Source organism: Scyliorhinus torazame, chromosome 8, assembly GCF_047496885.1.
Source record: "Scyliorhinus torazame isolate Kashiwa2021f chromosome 8, sScyTor2.1, whole genome shotgun sequence".
NCBI lineage: Eukaryota > Metazoa > Chordata > Chondrichthyes > Carcharhiniformes > Scyliorhinidae > Scyliorhinus > Scyliorhinus torazame.
In genome coordinates this window covers 77,333,634-77,358,251 of record NC_092714.1, presented here as the reverse complement: position 1 = coordinate 77,358,251, position 24,618 = coordinate 77,333,634, and the positions used below count along the sequence as shown (strand labels likewise).

The 24,618-nt window shown below is 45.3% G+C and overlaps 1 protein-coding gene across 12 annotated transcripts in view; it reads right to left on the bottom strand.

The window, feature by feature from the left end:
* caska (calcium/calmodulin-dependent serine protein kinase a) overlaps positions 1 to 24,618 on the bottom strand; it is a 783,320-nt gene that overhangs the window by 113,389 nt on the left and 645,313 nt on the right. For all 12 annotated transcript variants that reach the window (XM_072513849.1, XM_072513855.1, XM_072513858.1 and 9 more), the window contains 3 exons: positions 23,528 to 23,606; positions 22,873 to 22,958; positions 5,698 to 5,766 (listed from right to left, as the gene is read on the bottom strand). In XM_072513849.1, coding sequence (XP_072369950.1) covers positions 5,698 to 5,766; positions 22,873 to 22,958; positions 23,528 to 23,606 — 234 coding nt within the window. The remainder of the gene's footprint in view (positions 1 to 5,697; positions 5,767 to 22,872; positions 22,959 to 23,527; positions 23,607 to 24,618) is intronic.

Below are 24,618 nucleotides of genomic sequence, written 5' to 3'. Positions count from 1 at the left end.
AAGAAGTCCACTGCCTTTGAGTGGAAGGCGGCCCATCAGGCAGAGTGGTTGGAGCTGAAAGCCAAGCTCACCACTGCACCCGTATTGGCATTTTTCGACCCAGACAGGGAAACAAAAATCTCGACAGATGCGAGCCAGGATGGCATCGGTGCGGCCCTGCTGCAACGCGATGACACTTCATCCTGGGCACTGGTTGCCTACGCATCAAGGGCAATGACGCCCACTGAGCAAAGGTATGCACAAATCGAGAAGGAATGCCTGGGCCTTCTCAAGTTTCATGACTATGTCTACGGCCTGCCGACATTCACAGTCGAGACAGATCACAGGCCTCTGGTCCACAAGGACCTTAATGACATGATGCCTCGGTAGCAGCGCATCCTCCTCAAACTCAGAAGGTACGACTTTGACCTGGTCTACACGCCTGGAAAGGAGCTCATCATTGCCAATACACTGTCCCACTCCATCACCGTGCCTAGTGAACCACTGACCGTCATCCGGCAAATTGATTCACAGGTGCAGCTGTGTGCTAGCACCCTCCCGGCATCTGATGAGAAGATGATTCATATCCGTGAGGAGACAGCCAAAGACCCCCTCTTGCTGCGTGTTATGCAACACCTAGCCAATGGCTAGCAAAAAGGGCAGTGCCCTCAATTTTTCAATGTAAAGGACAACCTGACGGTGGTTGATGGTATCCTCCTCAAACTGGACCGGATTGTAATTCCACACAGTCTCCAGAGCTTGGTGCTCCGTCAAATCCATGAGGGCCACCTGGGTGTGGAAAAGTGCAGACGCAGAGCCAGGCAGACCAGTCAGGACATCGCGGACATGGTCCTTAACAATGCGACCAGTCAATGCTTCCAGCCAGCGCAGAGTAAGGAGACACTTCAGCAGCATGAAATCGAAACCTCTCCGTGGTCCAAGGTTGGCATCGACCTCTTTCATGCAAATAGTCATGATTACGTGTTAATCATTGATTACTTTTCTAACTACCCTTAAGTCGTGAAGCTCTCAGACCTCACATCTTAGACCGTCATCAAGGCCTGTAAGGAGACGTTCTCCAGGCATGGTATCCCACTCACTGTCATGAGTGACAATGGCCCGTGCTTCAGCAGCCATGAATGGTCTCGGTTTGCCCAGTCGTATCAGTTCAAACACGTCACTTCCAGCCCACACTATCAGCAGTCAAACGGAAAAGTTGAGAAAGGGGTGCACATAGTGAAGCAGCTCATCTGCAAGGCCGCGGATTCTGCGTCTGACATTCACCTTGCGCTGCTTGCATACATGGCGACCCCACTGTCCACTGGCATGTCGCCGGCTCAACTCCTGATGAACAGTAACCTGCAAACGACACTTCCAGCCATACACGTGCCCAACCTGGATCACCTCCCGGTGCTGCAGAAGGTGCAGCAACTCCGAGACCGGCAAAAACAGGGCTGTGAGCTCATGCCACCGATTTGCCCGTGTTATCCCCGTCAGACACTGTTCGGGTCAAGATCCCTGATGGAGGCTGGTCTGCTCCAGCTGTCATTGTTCGACAGGCTGCCCTCTGCTCGTATGTTGTGCGCCTGGCTGATGGTTCTGTTGTGCGACGAAAGAGACGGGCACTGCGCAAAGTTGCTTGCCCGCAACCGCATTCTTCTTCGCTTCCTTCTGTTGTTTTGCCACCTCACGATACCTTGACTCATGAGGCCACCAGTCAGGCTTCAATCCCGCCCATCAAAGCGCTGTCGTCGCCACCACCACCTCTCCGGTGGTCGACCAGGATCAGGCGCAAGTCACAGAGACTGGACTTATGAACATTTGTTCTGTTTGCTATGTTCTGTGTTCTCGCATTAGACAGCTGTTTTCACATGTACATATGTTCACATCCACTGCATGTATATGTGTTCATATTGGCCTATTCTTGTAAATACGTTCAAATATGTCATCCAAACATAAAACAAAAGGGGAGATGAAATGAAATGAAATGAAAATTGCTTATTGTCACAAGAGGCTTCAAATGAAGTTACTGTGAAAAGCCCCTAGTCGCCACATTCCAGCGCCTGTTCGGGGAGGCTGGTACGGGAATTGAACAGTGCTGCTGGCCTGCCTTGGTCTGCTTTCAAAGCCAGCAATTTAGCCCTGTTATGCAGACACCTGCAGCCTCACGGCGCCGAGGTCCCAGGTTCAATCCCGGCTCTGGGTCACTGTCCGTGTGGAGTTTGCACATTCTCCCCATGTTTGCATGGGTTTCGCCCCCACAACCCAAAGATGTGCAGGGTAGGTGGATTGGCCACGCTAAACTGCCCCTTAATTGGAAAAAATGAATTGGATACACTAAATTTAAAAATAAAAATAAAAATAAATTGATATGCAGACACACAATGATATACAGACAAACAGCTAATGGACACAGAGAACAGGACATGACCAATAAGCAGGCAGGACACTCAGGGGTGGGATCGGACTACAAAAGACACGGGGCATTCACACTCTGCCTCTTTCCACTGATGAACATCTAGAGAGTCAGTCAAGGGTGTTGTTACAATCTCACACCTCCACCACGTGGCTAAGAGTTAGTTTGGTTCAGTCAGAGAGAGTGACCACACTTAAATTAGCAGAGCGTCGAACTCACAGAGAACTGTGTTAACTGCTATTCGTTCAATAAACCTGATTGAACTAACTTCAAGGACTGGAGTATCTTTCTGATCTAAGCTGCATCCAGTTGCAACCAGTGTTAGACCAGTGTACCTAACACGACACCTATCATCTGGAACAAAAACATTCACTCGAGTTAGGAAAATACATTCCATTGTATTCAAAATAAAATCTGAGATACTTTCTTTGTTCGATCATTTCAAAGGAGGATTTCCAAGGCAAAATATTTTTTGAGGAACTGCAAATCACAGCACCAATTCATTCATCCAGTTATCAAAACTTTACCAATGAAATTTTGCATATTGACCATACAGCATAAAAGTGCAGGAGTTCCTCAGGGTAGATTTTTAGGTCCATCATCAGCTGCTTCATCAATGATCTTCCCTCTATGTTCACTGATGATTGCGCAGTGTTTAGTACCATTTGTGACTCCTCAGACATTGAAGCAGTCGGTGGCAATGTGAAGCAAGCCCCCATTTGAAGCAAGCCTGGGCTCATAAAAGGCAAGTCATATTTGTGCCACACAAGTGCCTGGCATTGAGCACCTCCAATGAGGGAGAATCTAACAATTTCCCCAGGACATTCAGCAGCATATCACTGAATGCTCAACTATCAATATCCTGGAGGCTGCCATTGAACAGAAACTGCCATATAAATGAAGGGTGCATGAGGGCATGCCAGGAGAAGCACCGGGCATACCTTAAATTAGATGTCAACTTGGTGATGCTACAACACAGGACTACTTGCATGCCAAACAGCATAAGCAGCAAGTGTCTTTAATGTCACCGGGTCAAAATCCTGCATCACCCTTCCTAAAGTAGGTGTATCCGACACCAGATGGACTGCAGCAGTTCAGGAATACGGTCCACCACCACCACCTTTTACAAGGGCGATTAGGGATGATCAATAATTGTTGGTCTTGCTGGGCATGTTCACATCCTACAAAAGAATTAAAATCCCACCAAAATAGTCAGGAAAACTCACAATTCTACACTACATGCCATCATTCGGTTGGCATATCACATGATATTACAGCCAATGTCAATTTTTATTTTTACTTCAAGGATTATCAATTTTTTGATAAGCCAATCTTTGATTCTATTTGCAATTAGGATCTCAGCTTGATAGAACTGAATAAATCAAGTTATTTTTTATTAAGTTTTGTTAAGGCATTTTTTGTTGAGGCATTTTTTGGGAGTTTTGAGAAGTCATTCAGTAATTTTACCCATTTTGAGAACAACTTCAAAACAGGTCCTTTTCTTTTTTAACTATTGCAACAAAACTAACTTCGTACTTTTTAGATGGCATAAATAAAGTATTTGGAGCTAGAAATTTCAAGAAACGTTGTAAAGTACAGTGTTGAGGAACACTATCATTTAAGCTCAAATTTACTGATGGTGCTCTCGGGTTTAATTGAAGAATATCTATGTTAACCTGCCTTTCTCTTTGAATGCTAACTAACCATGGGCAGCATGGTAGCATAGTGGTTAGCACAGTTGCTTCACAACTCCAGGGTCCCAGGTTCGATTCCCGGCTGGGTCACTGTCTGTGCGGAGTCTGCACGTTCTCCACGTGTCTGCGTGGGTTTCCTCCGGGTGCTCTAGTTTCCTCCCACAGTCCAAAGATGTGCTGGTTAGGTGGATTGGTCATGCTAAATTGGCCTTAGTGTCCAAAAAATGTTAAGTGGGGGTTACTGGGTTAAGGGGATAGGGTAGATACGTGGGCTTCAGTGGGGTGCTCTTTGTAAGGGCCAGTGCAGACTCGATGGGCCAAATCGCCTCCTTCTGAACTGTAAATTCTATGAAACCCTTTATTTAAGTTTAGTGTTTTACATAATATATTTTTACTAGCAATAGTTGCCACTGGGCCTTCCCATAATAAATGTAATAGTTCTGATTCCTTTACACACTCCAACACGTTGGGATCAGTATAATGCCTCATCATTGCAATTCACTCAAAGAAAATGCTAACTTTTCTTATCACTCCTGTTTTGGTGAAATCTTTTGTTCTTATTATGGTATTGGTACCAGAGAATAGAATACCGTTCCCACTTATCTAATCCAACATCAGTATAAAACACTGCCTAATATAGTGTTGCCGTGCAGTATTTATCCACATCTATCCTGTCTCATCAATATGCTTTAACCAAAACTGAGAAGAAAACCTTTATTGGATCCACATTAATTCTTTTTATATTTGCACATCACACATTCTTTTGGTCTGTCTGAATAAATCCGACAATGTAGCATTGCAATGTTGGGAATTGTCAACACTTGTGTCACTGACCCTTACCCATGAAGGAATGGCTTGAATCGAACCAATTTAATTTCACACAGGATGCTGAAGTATAGCAGACTCGTCCAAATCATATTCAAATGCAGGTCATAGAGGTGTTGTTTCATATTGCATATAGGCCCAATACTAGAGCTTATATAATACAGTTCAGGTCATCTTAATCATTAGATAATTGGCAAAATTTACCCTGTCCATATCGGAATCGCATCTATGTATTAATATCTTTGAGTTAGTAGAGCAGTCATGCCCCCCTTGCCTCTGTGGCGTACATTGAAATCTACAGGTAATGCTGGTTCCAGAGGAGGCAGTGTAACCTTCCGCAGCCTGTTACAACAAACAAAACTAAAAGACATACCATTCACTTTGTTTAACCGTGAGCAAAGCCACAGGAGATTTACTAGTTAGTAATTATAGGTATTTCCAATATAAACTAGAAAATAAATTAATTTGGATCAAAGAAATTTATGGAGTTCCATTCAAGTAAACAGCTAACCATTGAAACAATCCAAATTCACCTGTATTTCCATTTAGCAAAAAAAAACTTTTTCTACCTCGGTCATATTAGTAAAGAAGGGACTGAATGGTGAGGTGCACTCATCTATTCCGTTATCTTTGTTATAAAATTGGTGTGCATAGTGAACCATACAGGCAGAACCAATCTTCACAGAAAGCTTTAACAATCACCAGTCAGCACGCAGTTAGTCATCAAAATGGGAGAAGTATAGGGCGAATTTTTTTTTTTTTTTTAAAAAGTTAGTTTGTTACCTCACAGGACACAGATTGAGTGCGATAGCTTGGTACAATCTTGAAGGTGATACTTCCTCTCATTTCTCTCTGGAAAGTAGAAAACGTGAATATCCATTAAAACCAGAATTTGGCATTTGAACATTATGTGCAAGTTGAAACTGCTAAGTTTAGCAATCTACGTTGTGCTGTAACAGTTCCACAACAAAGTTTCATGTTTAAAAAAAAATTCATGACATGTAGGTTTCAATGCACAGGCCAGCATTCATTGTCCACCTCTAATTGCCTTTGAGCAGGTGGTGATGAATTGTCTTCATGAACTACTGCAGATTATGTGGTGTAAATACATCGACTGTGCTGTTAAGGAGGGAGTTCCAGGATTTTGATCCAGCAACAGTGAATGAACGGTGATATATTTCAGAATCAGGATGGTGGATAGCGCGGAGGGGAACTTGAAGGTGTTGGCGTTCCCATAGATCTGATGCCCTTGTCCTTCTAGATGGTGGTGGCAGGGTTTGGAAGGTGCTGTATAAGGAGCCTTGGTGAGTTTGGCGGTTCATCTTGTAGGTGGTACACACTGCTGCCACTGTGTGTTGGTGGTGGAGCGAGTGAATGGTTGTGGAAGGAATGCAAATCAAGCAAGCTGCTTTGTCGTGGATGGTGTTGAGCTTCTTGAGTGTTGTTGGAGCTGCACTTATTCAGACAATGGGAGAGTCTTCCATCACATTCCTGACTTGTCCCTTGTAGATCGTGGATTGGTTTTGGGGAGTCAGGAGGTGGGTTATTTGTTGTCCTAACCTCTGACCTGCTCTCGGAGTCACAGTATTTATTTATATGGCTAGTCTTGTTGTGTTTTTGGTCAATAGTAACCTCTCCACCAAGGGGATTCAGCAATGGTAATGCCATTAAAAGGCAAGGGAAGATGAATAAATTCTCTTTTCTTAGAGAAGGTCATTGCCTGGCAATTGTGTGATGTGAATGTTACTTGCCACTTGTCAGCCCAATCTAGGATATTGTCCAGGTCTTGTATTAAATAATTTGGAGGAGTTGCAAAAGGCGCTGAACATGGTTAAATCAATAACAGATAAGTTATTCCTGGTCAAATATCTTTTTGACTCAAGAATGAGAAACAGGCAAGAAATCATCATTAATTGAGTCAAGTAAGGAAAGAGAAATTTGTCTAAGTACAAAATTGCATAAGGCCGTGAGGCCATTTGGCCCGTTGAGTCCAAACAGCTAGTTCCATTCCTTGCTTTTCCAATAACCCTGCAGAACTTTGACCTTCAGGTGTTTATCCAATTCTCCTTTAAAAGCCAAAACTGAATTCACTTCCACCACACTCGGGTATTGAATTCCAGATCTTAACCACTCTCTGCATAAAATTTTATTTTCTCATGTTCCTTTTTTATTCTTTAGTCATCATCATAAATCTGTGCCCTCTGCCAAAGGGAACAATTTATTTCCTGCTCCTCTGTCCAGACCCCTCATGATTTTGGGCATCCCTATGTTACAGATGCCTGGTTGGGTCCCAACAGTGGCTAAGATACTGGGCCAGAGCTGCAACGGTTAAAAAATTTTGTAAGACTGCGCGAAAGTATCGATTCGTTCCAGGAGTGATTGCATAAGAAATAGGGCATGGTTATTTTATAAACAAAACTTTATTAAAAAAGAAAAACAATATTTAAATTTTTAAACTTTAAAACTAACACAAACAATTTACATGTATCTCTTAAACCTAACAACGATTTCCCATTAAACAGCACGTAAAACGAACATACATCTCTCAACTCCACTTAGGCAGACGGGCAACAATGATACTTGAATTTACAGAATCTATTCCTGTTGTTAGTGTAACTACTTCAGACACCTTTTTGAAAGTCTGTCTTTGTGGCAGCTTTTACTGACCTCTGAAAATGAACAAATGAAATGAAAATCGCTTATTGTCACAAGTAGGCTTCAAATGAGGTTACTGTGAAAAGCCCCTGGTCACCACATTCCGGCGCCTGTTCGGGGAGGCTGGTACGGGAATTGAACCATGCTGCTGGCCTGCCTTGGTCTGCTTTAAAAGCCAGCTCTTTAGCCCTGTGCTAAACCAGCCCCAATGACTTTCCAAATCCTTCTGTCCCCACCTGTTTGAACAGGATTCTTTTCTCTCTCTGAGCTCCGCCCAGACCCTTAAACAATGGTTCTGTCCTGGGGTGTCCAGACTTGAACTCATCATTGCTTTCTGGATTTTCTATTGCCCACTTCTGTTTACACAAAAGAACAGGGCCATGCTATGAATATGCAATTAACCTCCAATTTATGGACAAAAGAGGCCATCAGACTCTGTAATGGGCTAATGACTGGTCAGACCAGTGTGTGCCTGAGGACAATGGGATCTTGAGTGAATCACCCCGGCTGACCAGGGGCATCCTGTTTTTTCCCATTAACGAGTTTCTGAATGGGACAATGTAACTCAGGCCAGGTGTGGACGTATACCTCTGACTCAGTCCTAGCAGTTTTACCCACTACATCGTCGATCCAATTTCCTAATATCTCCTTATAGTAACACCTATCAAATCCCCTCTGATCTATGGAGAACAACCTCAGCTTCGCAAGCTTACTTTCGTAACTGAAGTCCCTCATCCTCAGAAACGTTCTTGTAAATCTTTCATGCATCCTCTCTAAAATCTTCACATTATTCCTAAAGCTTGCTGTCCAGAACTGGACACAATACTCCTGCTGAAGCCAAACCAATGTTTTATAAAGGTTTGTCAGAACTTTTTGACTTTGTACTCTCAAGATGAACAGCCAGAGATTAAAGTCTATATCAGTACCGGCAACATAGGTAGAAAGGTGGCACGGTAGCACTGTGGTAGCACAGTTGCTTCACAGCTCCAGGGTCCTAGGTTCGATTCCCGGCTTGGATCACTGTCTGTGCTGAGTCCGCACGTTCTCTCCGTGTCTGCTGGGTTTCCTCCCATAGTCCAAAGATGTGCAGGTTAGGTGGATTGGCCATGCTAAATTGCCCTTAGGTTAGATGGGGTTACTGATTTATGGGGATAGGGTGGAGGTGTGGGCTTAAGTGGGGTGCTCTTTCCAAGAGCCGGTGCAGACTCGATGGGCCGAATGGCCTCCTTCTGCACTGTAAATTCTATGATTCTATGAAAGAGAGATGTGGTCCTGCATGCAGATTTTAAGAGCGAAAAGGAGACTTACAAGAAGGACCTTAAAAGTATTCGTCTCCAGATTACGCTTGATGCCAGTGAGTACAGAAATAGAGTAGATAAATGGCTGGTTGGAGAGATGGTGTAGAAGAAAAGGCTTTTGGTTCATGGGACATTGGGAACAGTTCTGGGGGGAGTTGGGACATTACAGGTTTTACCTGAACAGGGCCAGGACCAATGTCATCAAGAGGTGATTTGCTGGTGTTGTGGGGGAAGATTTAGACTAACTTGGTGGGGAGTGGGAAATGGGAACGAGGATGTTGCATCAGAAAGAATAAAAAAAGCACTCAAAAGATTGGTAGAGACAGGTAGAACTGGAGTAAAAAATAGTAGGCTATTAGGTGCAATCAGACTCTGAGGAAATAAAGCAAGATGTGATTTAGATATACAGTACGTGCGTGTAAATGCATGGAGTGTGGGAAGAAAGGTTGATAAGCTGCAGGTGCAAATAGCCACACAGGAATATGATATTGTGGTGATAATGTTCAGGAAAGATAAGAAAGAAAAGGCAAGAGGTTTAACAGGATTGATTGAGAATATTAAAACGTTGGAGAGAGAGGATTTCCTGGAGCAGTGAATCACAATCTATTTTGTTAGAGTTAAGAAACAATAGAGGTGCTGTTACTGTACTGGATGTATTCCATAGGCCAACATCTAGCGAGAACGATTTAGAGGAGCATATCTGCAGGCAAACTAGAGGTACAAGACTGTAGCAATAATGGGGGCTTCAATTATAACATAAACTAGGATCGCTATAGCGTAAAGAACAGAAAGGGAGCAGAGTTTCTGAAGTGTATTCTGGAGAATTTTCTTGATATGTACATTTCCGATTGTTAGGATACTGGACCACACCACAATTTATGTCAGGATGCCAGACAAGAAACCCTGACATTTTACAATTTGTAAAAACTGTGAGGAAAGGATACTTCATCCCAGGAGTGATTCCAGTGGCAAACAGGGATCTTTTAGGTTAAAAGGTACTTTATGTTTAACACAGTATTAACCAGATTAACATCACAGAGATAGCTTTACCATTAGCAGTTAAACAGTTCTTAAATAAAAGGAAAAACTTCAGCTTACTCTCTACACCTGTTACTAATTCCAATTAAGCAACCCAATAAAGTTCAAATGCCACTTATAAAGCTAACAAAATGTGTCACCTGCTTACCTGTTCAGACCTTTGGAGAGAGAGACCCTTTTTAAGAGCAGATCCAGTACACTTCTGTCTTGTCAGACCCTTTTGCTCAACCTGACAGCATTTGGCAAAACCAAAAATCACAGACAGACCTGGCTCCTCCCATTGATTGCATCATCTGTATCCCACTAAGATGTCCATCACATGCTTAGCTAGGACTAAATACAATCCCTCATAAATTATCTAATCTCCAAGTAATCTCCAGCAATGAAAACAATATCCTATTAGCCATATCTCTGTAAACAAGTAAATGGATAAAATCAATCATTACCTCACTTTTTACAACTCTTTAATTACAGCTTTAGTAGACACACTCCATGTTTTTTAAACCAGGGTTTACTGCCACAAATAAGAAATATAATATGTAACAATTTCTCCATTCAGCACACGATCCAGCGAGGATCGGTTTCTGGGGAATGAAGCGTGCCAAGCGATCAAGTGTCAGTAGGGGAATATTTAGGGAACACGGATCATAGTATCAAAAAGATAAAGAGCAATCCAGAACAAAGTTACTCATCGGCGGAGGATCATGGAAAAAGACGAGAAGAAGTTAAAAGTAAAGACACTTCATTGGAGGAGGGCCAATTTCAGTGGCTTGAAAACAGCTGCCCCAGGTAAATTGGAATGAAAGATCAATGGGCTACCTTTAAAGAGGAAATGGTTTGGGGTAAAATCAATATACATTCAAGGGAAAAGGAGGGCAACAAAAACCAGAGCTCCCTGGAGTTTTGAAAGAAATGCAGAGTACTTTGAATCAGAAAAAAGGATGCATATTGACAAATGTCAGGTTGATTGTGCAAATGAGAATCAGGCTGACTACAGAAAGATCAGGGGAAAGGGAAAAAGGGCAATGACAAAGGAGAAAACAAAGAAAGAATTGAAGAAGAGACTGGTAACTAATATAAAAGGAATAGCAAAAGTATTCTACAGGGATATATATAGTAAAAGGGTGGTTAGAAGAGTCGGACCAATTATGGACCAAAAAGTGGATTTGCACATGCAGACAGAGGGCATAGCAAAAGTGCTAAATGAGTACTTTGCACTACTTTTAACAAAGAGGAATATGGTGCCAAAGTCATAGTGAGGAAGAGGTAATTGGGAGATGGAATGGTTAAATTGGTAAAGAAGAGCTATTAGAAAAGTTGATTGTGCTTAAAATTGATAAGTCACCAGGACCAGATGAGATGCATCCTCAGATGTTGAGGGAAGTATTTTAAAAAATAAATTTGAAGTACCCAATTCTTATTTCCCCCAAATAAAGGGCAATTTAGCGTGGCCGATCCACCTACCCTGCACATTTTTTTGGGTTGTGGGGATGAGGCCTATGCAAACACGGGGAGAATGTGCAAACTGCACATGGACAGTGATCCGAGGCTGGGATCGAACCCGGGTCCTCGGCGCCATGAGGCAACAGTGCTAACCACTGCATCACCATGCTGTCCCTGTTGAGGGAAGCATTCCCTCATAGAAATTGTGAAGATGCTGGCTATAAACCTCCAAGCCTCCTTAGATACGGGAGGTAGTGGCAGAGGACTGGAGAATTTCACATGCTACAGACTTATTCAAAAAATGGTATAAGGAAAAACCCAGCTATTACAGGTCAGTCAGTTCAACCTTGGTGGTTGGAAAACTTCTAGAAATAAGACCATAAGACAGGAGCAGAATTAGGCCACTCAGCCCATCGAGTCTGCTCCACCATTCAACCATGGCTGATATTTTTCTCATCCCCATTCTCCTGTCTTCTCCCGATAACCCCTGATCCCCTTATTAATCAAGAACCTTTCTATCTCTGACTTAAAGACACTCAGTGATTTGACCTCCACAGCCTTCTGCAGCAAAGAGTTCCACAGAATCACCACCCTCTGGCTGAAGAAATTCCTCCTCATCTCGGTTTTAAAGGATCGTCCCTTTAGTCTGAGATTGTGTCCTCTGGTTCTAGTTTTTCCTACAAGTGTAAACATCCTTTCCACATCTAATCTGGATAAAATTAACAGTCACCTAGACAAAGGGGGTTTAATTAAGGAAAGTCAGCATGGACCTGTTAAAGGGAAATTGAGTTTAGCTAACTCAACTGAGTTTTTGATGAGGGAACAGTGAGGGTTGATATGGGTAATGTGGTTATGTGATGTATATGGATTTCCAAAAGACATTTGATAAGTGCTTCATAATAGCTATGTCAGCAAATCTGAGGTCCGTGGAATAAACGGTACAATGGTAGCATGGATGCAAGGTGGGCTGAGTGATAGGAACAGAGAGTACTGGTAAACAGTTGTTTCTTCTACTGAAGAAAGGTATAAAACGGTTTTCCTCAGGGGTCAGTCCTCGAACTACTGCTTTTCTTGATCCATATTAATTACCTAAACTTGGGCGTCCAGGGCATAATTTCAAAATTTGCAGATGATACAAAGCTTGAAGCATTGTGAACTGTTAGAATAGGGACAGACTTCAAGAGTACACAGATAGGCTGGTGGGATTGGTGGACACGTGGCAGATGAAATTTAACGCTGGGAAATGTGAAGTGATAAATTTTGGAAGAACGAGAAGAAGCAAATAAGCTAAACGGTGCAATCCTAAAGGGTGCAAGAAGAGAGAGACATGGGGGAAATAGGTGGCAGTGGAGGCAGAGAATATGGTTAAAAAGATAAATCATATATTTGAATTGTTAACTCCCTTCAGGGGCGAGGGAATGTGTACTTTATATCTGGGAAAAGTAATTTATTCCTAAGATCAGTATAAAACATTGCCTAATACAGCATGGCCAGTGCTGAATTTATCTGCATGTATTCTGTCCCATCAACATGCTTTAACTCAAACCACAAAGTACATTTTTAGCACATCCATAGGAATTTTATTTCTGAATAATATTGACAATGTAATATTGCACTCTTGTAAATTATGGGCACTTGTGCCTTTATCTCTACTCATGAAGAAATGAACCAATTTCATTTCACACTCTAACATATGGCAGACTGGTCTAAGTCGGATTCAAATGCAGGCCATAGACGTGAAAGGTCATTATGTTGTCTTATGGTGCACACATTCCCCAATACTAGAGACAGCTATTTTTATTATTCATTCATGGGATGTGGGCATCGACGGCTGGGCCAGCATTTATTGCCAATGCTTAATTGCCCTTGAACTGAGTGGCTTGCTAGGCCATTCCAGAGAGCATTTAATAGTCATATTTTTAAGTCACATCTAGGCCAGTGGATTCCCCTCCCTAAAGGACATTAAGGAACTAAATGGGTTTTATCACAGTTTTAAAAAAATAAATTTAGAGTACCCAATTATTATTTTTTTCCAATTAAGGGGTAATTTAGCGTGACCAATCCACCTAACCTGCACATCTTTGGGTTGTGGGGGTGAAACCCACGCAGACATGGGGAGAATGTGCAAACTCCACACGAAGGGCAGCACGGTAGCATTGTGGATAGCACAATTGCTTCACAGCTCCAGGGTCCCAGGTTCGATACCAGCTTGGGTCACTGTCTGTGCGGAGTCTGCACATCCTCCCCGTGTGTGCGTGGGTTTCCTCCGGGTGCTCCGGTTTCCTCCCACAGTCCAAAGATGTGCAGGTTAGGTGGATTGGCCATGCTAAATTGCCCTTAGTGTCCAAAATTGCCCTTAGTGTTGGGTGGGGTTACTGGGTTATGGGGATAGGATGGAGGTGTGGGCTTGGGTAGGGTGCTCTTTCCAAGAGCCGGTGCAGACTCGGTGCATGCCGAATGGCCTCCTTCTGCACTGTAAATTCTATGATAATCTATGAACAGTGACCCAGGGCCGGGATTCGAACCCGGGTCCTCAGCGCCGCCCTGGGTTATCCACTGCGCCACATGCCGCTCTGGGTTTTATCACAGTTGACAATCATTAGACTTTAAATTCCAGGGGCGGGATTCTCCGGTCTCCCAGCCGCATTTTCTTGCGTGGCGTGCCTTCGCAGCAGGATACTCCATTCCGGCAGCCGGCCAATGGAATTTCCCATTGTGGCCACCCACGCTGTGGGAAAAGGCGCGGGCATGGGTGTACTGCCAGCGGAGGATCCTGCTGACGGAGAATTCCACTGAAGATTTTTACTCGATTCAAAGATCCCCAGAGCCTTACCCTGCGTCTCTGGATTACTAGTCCAGTGACAATATCACTACTCCACCATCTCCCCATAATCCTATTAACTGGAAAAGTTCCCTGAAGGAGACATTTTTGATGATTTTGAAAAACCTACCTTGTAGAACAGAGGATTAGATTTTAATGGAACTATTAAGCCATTGCAGTTTAGCACCTGTAAAAGCGATGTTGGTCAATCAGACATTATACTACTTAAAGTATAGGAGTACACAAAATAAAGAGAGGTATTGAAGCAAGGAAGGCGATAAAATAGAGATAGGATGACTTTTGTCTGATTCTAAACAGATCTACTTCCTTACAGAATGTGAGCAGAATAGTTGGGATGGATACAAACCTAAAATATGGGAGGCTGGAGAAAGTATAAATTGGAGATTAAAAGAGGGAGATCAAGATTACTAAAACTGCAGGAATAGAAGAAGGTTTAGCTGATAGTTCTGCAGATCTATTGGACACTGACACGTTCCCTTCTGTTGGCAAGGATGTTATTGCAGACCTGCCTTGCATAAACAAATAGGCCCCACTAAAGAAAATGAGTCCGATTCATGGCAGAATCAGATGGAGCCCTGTCCCACTCTGATATTCACTAGGAAGAGAATTCAATCCTTTACATCTATGCAACAACTCCAGCAACTCAGTTTTCAAAAAATATTTTTATTTGACAGATTTTCGACATTTTCAAAATACAAAAACACCAAACAAACCCAAACGAACAAAACCCCCCAAAACGCATCCTTCCCGAAACAGTCAACGGTAACCAGCTCCTGAAATTGCATGATAATAATAATAATAATAACAATGATGAGCAAACCCCAACAATTGTAGAACCCCTCCTTCACCCCCCTCAGCTCAAACTTCACCTTCTCCAGGGTAAAAAACCCCAGCAGGTCCCCCCGCCTCCCCGAGGCACAGGGTGGAACAGCTGACCTTCACCCCAAGACCCGCTTACCAATGATCTGCGAGGCGAAGATTAAAACGTCTGCCCCCACTCTCGCCTGCAGCTCGGGCGGTCCGACACCCCAAATATGGCTTCCAGGGGACCAAGCTCCACACCCACATGTAAGACCCCCGTGATTGTACTGAACACCGTCCTCCAGAACCTCTTCAGCTTCGGGCAGGACCAAAACATATGAACATGGTTCGCGGGGCCCTTCCCTCACCGCTCACAGAAATTGTCCACCCCCTCGAACAGCCAGCTCATCCTTGATTTTGTGAGGTGCGCCCTATACACTACCTTCAGCTGTATCTGCCCCAACCTTGCACACGAAGTTGAGGCGTTCACCCTCCGCAGCACCTCACACCACAGTCCCTCTTCCAGCACTATCACTAACTCTTCCTCCCACTTCGCCTTAATCCCCCTCCATGGACACCCTATCATCCTCCAGAATCCTCCCATAAATCGCTGAGAAGATCTCCCTCTCCAAACCCCCGCTGACAGCACCGCCTCCAACAACGAGGAGGCAGGCGCTATCGGCAAGGGCGGGAAGACCTTTCTCGTAAAGACCCGCATCTGCAGATACCTAAACCCTTCTTCTCGCGTCAACCCATACTTTGCTCCCAGCTCCTCGAAACTCACAATTCGCCCCACTAGGAACAGGTCCTTAATCCCTCTCTTGTCCCACCCCTAAAACCTCACATCCATCCTCCCTGGCTCAAACCCATAATTTTCCCCTAATCGGCATCCCCCCGACCCACCCCCAGCTTAAAATGCTGTCTAAACTGCCTCCAAATCTCAACGTGGCCAACACCACCGGATTCACCGAAACTTCCCTGGAGCCATCAGGAGCGGTGCCGATACCAGCGCCCACAATCCCGACTCCCTACAAGAGCCCGCCTCAATCCCAAACCTCGGGGTAGTAACCTGGAGTGGCTGCACCGTGCAACATGACGCTGGCTGCTCACGGACCTGGCCTAATAGTGCCCCCGCTTCGGCTGGCTCGCGAGCCCCAGACCACCCCCCAACCGTGCACCTAGCCCCTGATAAAGTCCCCCCTGCCCGCGGATCGGATCTCCTCGACTGTGGCGGCGCTGGACTGAGTCCGCAGCTGCCACGCTGAGCTCCCGACGGGTGAGACCATGAGAGACCCACGCCATCGGGAATTCGGCCGGTCGGGGACGGAGCATCGGGTGGTGGGCCTCAGGCTGTTGGTATGGCGTGTGGCATACTCTTGTGGAAAGCGCCCCCCCCCCCCCAACCCCGATTTAGTCGTGAATGGGGATTTTCCGGCCGATCGCCGAACGCGATTTCGGCATCGCCGCCCGGAGAATCCCGTCCCCTATGTTCCATTGCCACCTATGTTCCCCCCCCCCCCCCCTCCCCTCACTATTGTGTTCCACCACCCATGGTTCCTCAACGCAGTGACCAAGGGCTCTATAACCAATGCAAACAGGAGGGGGGGGACGGGGACATAGGACATCCCTGCCTCGTACCCCGGTGCAGTGCAAAATACTCTGAATTCATGCTCTTAGTGCGCACACTTGCCATCGGCTCCTTATACAGCAGCCGCACCCACTCCACAAACCTCGTCCCAATCCCGAATCTCTTCAGTATTGCCATCAAATAACCCCACTCTACCGATCAAATGCCACCACCACCTCCGTTTCCCTTCCCTCCACCAGAGAAAGGACCACATTCAACTCCCTCCTCACGTTCGAGAACAACTGCCTTCCCTTCACGAACCCCATCTGTTCCTCCCCAATCACCTTCGGGAGACACCCTTCCAACCTTAACGCCAACGCCTTTCTCCGTATCTTTGCATCCACATTACAAGGGGGCACAAGTTCAAGGTGAGGGGGGAAAAGGTTCAGTGGAGATGATCGGGGGAAGTTTTTTTTACTTAAAGGGTGTAGATGGCCTGGAAACCACTGCCAAGTGAGGGTGTTGAGGCAGATACATTGCGACCTTTAAGACTTATCTAGATAGACACATGAACAGACACGGTATAGAAGGATACATGCGGTTGGTCTAGATAGGACACGTGATCGGCGCAGGCTTGGAGGGCCGAAGGGCCATTCCTGTGCTGTACTATTCTTTGTTCAGCAGACTTATGGGCCTATATGACCCACACTCCACCGGTTCCTTGTCCTTCTTTAATAGCAACGAGATGGAAGTCTGCCCCATTGCTTGGGGAAAGACACCACAACCCATCGCATCATCAAACATTCCCACCATCAACGGCGCCAACTTATAAAATTCGACCGGGAACCCATTGGGCCCCGCCGCCTTCCCTGCCTGCATCCTCCCAATCGCCTCCTTCACCGCCTGCTCCCCCACCGGCTCCTCCAACCCTGCCCTATCCTCCTCTCCCAGCCTCGGACACATCAGTCTGTTCAGAAATTCCCTCACCCCCTGCTCCTCCTCTGGCAGCTCCGACCTGCACAGGTCCCTATAAAATACTTTATTAATCTGCTCCGGAGCCACCACCAACTTCTCTGCCTTATCCCTGCCATCTCACTCAATGCTGCCTCCCTCCGGAGCTGGCTGGCATACGTCCCGCCTGCTCCCCATACTCGGAAACAGCCCCTCGCCCTTCTCAACTGACGCACCGCTTTTCCCATGGACAATTGGTCAAACCTCGCCTGCAACTCTTTCCTCTTAGCCAGGAGACTTGGGTCTGGGCCACCCGCATACCTCCCACCCACCTTCAAAATCTCCTGTATCAGTCTTTGGCGTCCTCTCTCTCCTCCCTATCCACCGTAGCCTTGGACGAGATCACCTCCCCCTCCACTGCTGCGTTCAGAGCCTCCCAAACCACCAACCGCGAGACCTCTCTGTGCAATGAAACCCCGCATACTCCTCGATCACCTTCCCGATCTTGTCACACAAGCTCCGGTCGGCTAAAACCTCATGGCCATTCACCACCCCGGTCTCTGGACTACCCCCTTTTACAAAACCACATCCATCCAATGCCAGGGCCCTGTGAGTTGGTGATCCACTCATCACTGGCTCAATTATGCAGCGTTGCCTCTTTGGTGACCACAATTAAAAAATACAACTCAGAATACAGCCTCATCTTCTTTTAAGGCTGTTGAGTATGGCCAATTGATCATTCAGCATAGAGATCCTTTGCTTCCAGAAGCTTGACAGTTAGTGGCAATGTGCTGACGGTGGATACACTGACATATGAGAGCTGACATATCACATTTCACATTGCACTGCCATCCCTCTTAAAAATTCCCATTGGCACCAAACACAAGAATCAAAGTCTACTCACGTAGTTCACACTATGTATATTGTAGAGAACAATTTTGCCCAGCTGCATCTCGAGGCTGTACTGGCCTTTGTATTATGAAGTCCAATTTGGATCACAAATTATCAACTCCCCAAAATGTATGAGCTATCTGGGATTGGTTGGCATAACACCATCCTCAGCCTCCTTGGATAATTCATTAGTTTGAGATAATTTGAATTGTCACTGCACCACTGATATTTCCATTAGTAATATTAAAATAACCCATTCATTAAGCACAGCAGTGATTTTATGCAGGTGCCATTTCCCTACACCAGGAGGGGGAGGGAAGTTATTTTTCAAGATTTGATTGGAAACTCAGTAAGACAACCCTTACCAGTGAGTGGGACGGGGCAGCTTTTAACTTCCCCTGTGGTCGAATAAATGCAGATAGAAATTTTTTAGTCTGGAACAGTGTAATATTCATCAGGGTTTAGTTTTCTCTACAGTCCGAGGCAAGTTATGAAAGAATCAAAGCTGAAGCATGAACGGATGTGGTTTGTAGTGTTAAAGGTTACTGGCAGCTCGTTTCAGAGATTATGCATTTTTGTAAGGTGAGTCTATCTCATTTCGGGGCAGAGTTTTCCATTTTTGTGTGGTGGCAGGCAGTTCCGGCAGCGACCCTCCTGCTAACCAGAATGGTGGAAACTTGCACCCTTTTCCAAGCTTGGAAGCTAATTAATTATGCACAGGCAAGCATCAGGCAGGTTGGGAGCTGATTAGTATGCCCACTGTCAGTTGGCGGGTTTGAACATATTTAAACATTGGTCCAACACAGAAACGCATCCTACTATCTCCAGCCCAATTATCTTCACGAGATTGTAAACATGTTCTCAAGCCTGAAGCAAAAGGTCAGAAGCCTCAAGGAGGCGGCTGTACCCCAAAACAGCCATCAGGCCCTTGATGACTTGATCGGAGGAGTCTGGGCGCCAAGGCATATCCTTTACCCCATGGATGGCTCGAGGAAGCATATACACCGCTCATCTCTGGCCCGGAAGGCTGTTGTCCAGGAGGTAAGTGCAGCTAGCAACCACACCCAAAGTGCCATCCAATGCAGGAAGAGGATTAATGTCCACTCTGCCAGGGTAAGTCTTCCTTTAACTCCCTCCCAACATCAAATTTTCAGCAAGGCATCACGTACTAAAACTGCTACTCTCTCTCTCAGATCCATTAGTGGGGGACACATATCAACACTGATTCTCTCACAGAGATATTCACATTACCACCATCCCATCTGTTTCTCACACTCCATCCTCTGGCCTTTCTGGGAAGGGCTTGCCACACAGAGCTGACATGTATTTCACGCAACATCTGCTCCATCCCTCTGATCACATGCCTTCCTTTCACCTTCATACAGGCCAAGCTGTCACACAACAGGTGCCGGGGTGTGTGTGTGGGCGGAGGAGGGGTGAGGGGGGGGGGGCAGAGGCGGAGCCTGAGGTAATTGTCCCGACTGAATTTGAGGAGGCTGCAGCCGAACCTGCTGGGGGGGGGGTAATCAGCCTTTCCCAACTACCTAGTACAAATCAGAGCTCCATTATTTCATCAAATTCTGACAATCACAGTAAGTCATATGTAGTCTTATATAGCTTATGCTCATCAACTAAAACTCTTTTCTAATTTATAGGCACTAGCAGGTCAAAGCCTTCCACACAGCTGAGCAGCACTCCTAGCCCCCAGAGCATATCCAAAGACAAGGAAGCTCACAAGAACTATCACAGCACTCACTACACCCTCCACCAGCGCAGAAACTCACACCTCGGTGGGGTGTAGCTCTAGATTAGACTGCATATAATTTTCTGGAAAACACCTCACTGACACATCTCTGCAGCAGTCAGAGGCAGGGACAGCCCAGGTACCAGCACTCGGAGGGCTGCTAGAGACCAGCCACCCATTCAGTCCCAGGCAGATGATGAGCTTCTAGAAGCAGCTGCCAATGCTGGAGATGCAATAACAGGCAGTGGACATCAAGCAGAGATTCGGCAGTCACACAGCAGGCTAGATGAAGGAGTTCCTCTGTGTTCTGTCTGATGTCATGGCTCCAAAATGCAAGCGCCTCGGGATCACCGGGAAGATTGGTGACCACCATGGAGACTTTTATCCAGCAGATTTTGTCGGATTTGCGCTCGGCCCTGCACTCCATGGTCACACCCTGGTGAGCACCATCAGGATGTAGGCGACATAGGGATGTAGGCACATTCTCCTCCCACCAGGCGCAACATCTCCTGCAGGAGTCAGGCCCTTGGGCACCCACAGATAGGCTGACTGTGAGCCAGACTTCCTGGGCTTCCTCTCAGGACACTCCAAGGGTGTGCAGCAACTTACAGTCTCCTCTGCCTGTGCTGTCACCCACCACCGAGGGCGCTTCTGTCCCTGAGCAGGAGACCATTATCAGGTTGGGGCCCTCCAGACCTTGGGCCACAAAGAACATCCACCAAGGTCTTCACACACATCAGGGCGTAGCTGTCAGACGGCTGCTTCCATTCTGCTTTGGGTGTCGGGGCTGCGCCTAGACATAGCAGTCATGTTAGGAAGGTAAGGACATTTTGGTGTCATCACTGGTTCATCGGACGGACAGACAGACCAACCCCACGCAGCTGGTCTGGGCTCTTTTGCGCCTGTTGTGTGCAATCACTGTACATAAATTTACAGTTGTTCACTTGGACCGTGGCCTCATCTTTTGACTTTTATGCTTCAGCCTTCGCACATGCTCCTTCGGTCACTGAGTTCATGTCGACAATAGTCTCAAAATCCCAGAACCGAAAGATGATGAACACGTGACTGGTCTTCACTGTTGGAATGCCATATAAAATGTAGCTGTGCCCCCTTCACTATCGCCTGCATTCCCATCTTATGCTCCGTCGCTGATGCGACTTTAATGTGAAGCCAGTGAGTTATGTGTTTCCATTTAACTGTGCAAATGAGAGGATTGGCTTTCCTGGACAAGGAGATCTTTTGCTCAGGGATGGAAGTGCCCTCTGTGGTGGGTGCCAGCACAGGCAGAGGAGACTGTGTCCTGAGAGGAAGCCCCAGCAAGGCTGGCTCACAGTCAGCCTCCTTGTGGGTGTCCAAGGGCCTGACTCCTGCAGGAGATGTTGCGCCCATGTCTCCTACTTCCTGATGGTGCTGACCAGGGTGTGTGACCATGGAGTGCAGGGAAGTTATTTCCTGGACAAGGAGGTCTTCCTCATTTGTAACAAACCTGACACCTACCCACTCTTGCCGCACCATAAAATTCGAGAGTATCCCAAGAAGGGGCCCCGTAATCCAGTATACCGGTCCTCCTACACTGCCACATACCTCTACCAGACAGAATTGCTATTACTTTTGTTTTCACAAAACATCACTACTCTGGGACTGCAAAATTGTGCTGCTACACCTGTACTTCAGGCTGGCGTTTGATGTTCCCTCCTTCATTGATCATGAGCTCCAGATTTACCCCAAGCTTCATATGTGAAGGTAGAGCTACCTCCTGTTATTCTCCAGCCACCACCAATAATACTGGATCCCATCTTTGTTGTGGTGGACATTCCCGCCCTTCAGAGTTAGAGTGTCTTTGATGTCTTCCACGTTATGAAGTGCAATGGGAAATAGATTGAATGTCACAGAAAACTATATTCTATTCTTTTTGATTGATTGATTTGATTTATTGTCACGTGTACCAAGGTACAGTGAAAAGTCTTGTTTTGCGTACAGTCCAGACAGATCATACCATACATGAAAAAGCAGGTCATACATAAATACACAATGTAAATACATAGGCACAGGCATTGGGTGAGCATACAAAGTGCAGTACTACTCAGTGGAGAAGATGTATGAAGAGATCAGTTCAGTCTATAAGAGGCTCATTCAGGAGTCTGGTACCAGGAGGGAAGAAGATGTTTTTGAACCTGTTAGTGCACGTTCTCAGACTTTTGTATCTCCTGCCCGATGGACGAAGTTGCAAGAGAGAATAACCTGGGTGGGAGGGGTCTTTTATTATGCTGCCCGCTTTCCTAAGGCAGCGGGAGGTGTAGACAATGGATGGAAAGTGGGTTTGCGTGATGTACTGGGCTGTGTTCACAGCTCTCTGTAGTTTTTTATGGTCTTGGGCCGAGCAGTTGCCATACCAGGTTGTGATGCAGCCAGATAGGATGCTTCCAATGGTGCATCTGTAAAAATTGGTAAAAGTCAATGTGGACATGCCGAATTGCCTTAGTGTTCTGAGGAAGTATAGGCATGTTGTGCTTTCTTGGTTGTAGTGTTGATGTGGGTGGACCAGGAAAGATTGTTGATGATGTGCACACCTCAACCATCTCCACATTGGCACCAATGATGCAAACAGGGGTGTGTACGATATTTTGTTTCCTGAAGTCAATGACCAACTCTTTAGTTTTGTTGACGTTGAGGAAAAGATTGTTGTCCTTTGCAACAAACAAAAACAAAGATAATCCTATATACTCACAAGCATCTTTTGAAGCTGCTCCACTGTCTGGTTAGCTACACTGATGCCATTTATTTCTCTGATTTCATCACCAACATGGAGTGTTCCTACAAGTTTAAAAAGAGTCAGGTAAGAACTTACATTTCTTATTTAGGTGCAGGAGTTTCCTTTTTCATAAACTGACCCTTTGTTTCCAGAAATCCAATAGTGGCCTGGATTCTCCGTTGCGAGTCCGCTCCTGCTAGCAAGGATGGAGATTTTGGCATGCCATTCGTTGGTGACCGGATTCTCTACTCCCACCTCGTCAATGGGATTTCCTATTGAAATCACCCCATGCCGCCGGGAACCCTCAAGCGGGGGTGCGCTGCCAGAGGGACCAGAGAATCCCGCTGCCAGCAAACGGTCGGATAATTCCAACCACTATCTGGTTTAATGGTTTACTTGAGCAACCTATTCCACAACTCTATTGTCCCATGTGTGAGAAAATTTCACTGATTTCTCTTTTTGACTCATACTTCTTAATTTTTTTATAAGTCTGTCCCTTGGCAGCATAGGGTTAAACATTGATGGAAAATCTATGGATCAAATGTTGCCTCCAGAAATATGAATGTAAATTTAATTTCTTGGAGTAGCAATAGCTAAATTTATGGATGCATATAGATTTCCGAATTCTTACCTTGTCTATGGATCATTCCTCCATGCATTATCCTTGCAACGATACAGTGGTTCAACTCATTCATTTTTAAAGTGATCCCCTAGGTGAAGGAACATGGGGATAATTAACATGATACACACAAGATTTATTTTATCAGAAATATAACAGTTGTATTCAAAACCGTTTCAAAGTGAAATGTTGTGCCACATAAAAAACATTACATCCATGATGTAACCTAATAAACTTTCTATAGTTGGCAGAAACAGTACCCACATTTATATATATAAAATAATAATAATCTTTATTATTATCATAAGTAGGCTTACATTAACACTGCAATGAAGTTACTGTGAAAAGCCCCTACTTGCCACACTCCGGCACCTGTTCAGGTACACAGAGAGAGAATTCAGAATGTCCAATTCACCTAACAGCACGCCTTTCAGGACTTGTGGGAGGAAACCGGAACACCTGGAGGAAACCTATGCAGACATGGGGAGAATGTGCAGACTCCGCACAGTGACCCAAGCGGGAATCGAACCTGGGACCCTGGCACTGTGAACCAGAGATATATCTCAAGATAGAAATGGAGATAGATGATGATAGAGATAGATGATGATAGTGATAGAAAAAGATAGCTGATGAAAATGAATAGTGATGATGGAACAAAGAAAGAGTGAGGGAGTGAGGGATGTCTTATGCTTGGTCAGGAGCTGTGTAAGAGTTGTGTGCTTCAGTGATTAGCTACAAAGAGATGTCTGGGTAATGTACAATGCGTCTTTACTTCCTCCCTCTTTGTGGGAAGTACATGGTTTCTGCTTAGGGGTTCCTCAAAATGGCATGAGGGGAGATTGGGAGCTTGCTGTCCATGACAGAAACTCACATTCTATCATTGTGGTCAAACACAGATATATACTGCATCTTTCAGGAATCAGTATTCCTAAATCAGGGTCTGTCTTTCTCAAGATGGAATATCCACTCTATGGTGTCCTTCACAATTACAAACACAATAGCAAACTGCAGACATATTTATGGTACACCATGTAAGATTCCATAAAATTAATTTAGAGGCAAGCAGAGATTAAACCAATATCCAGAACTGAATTTATATTATG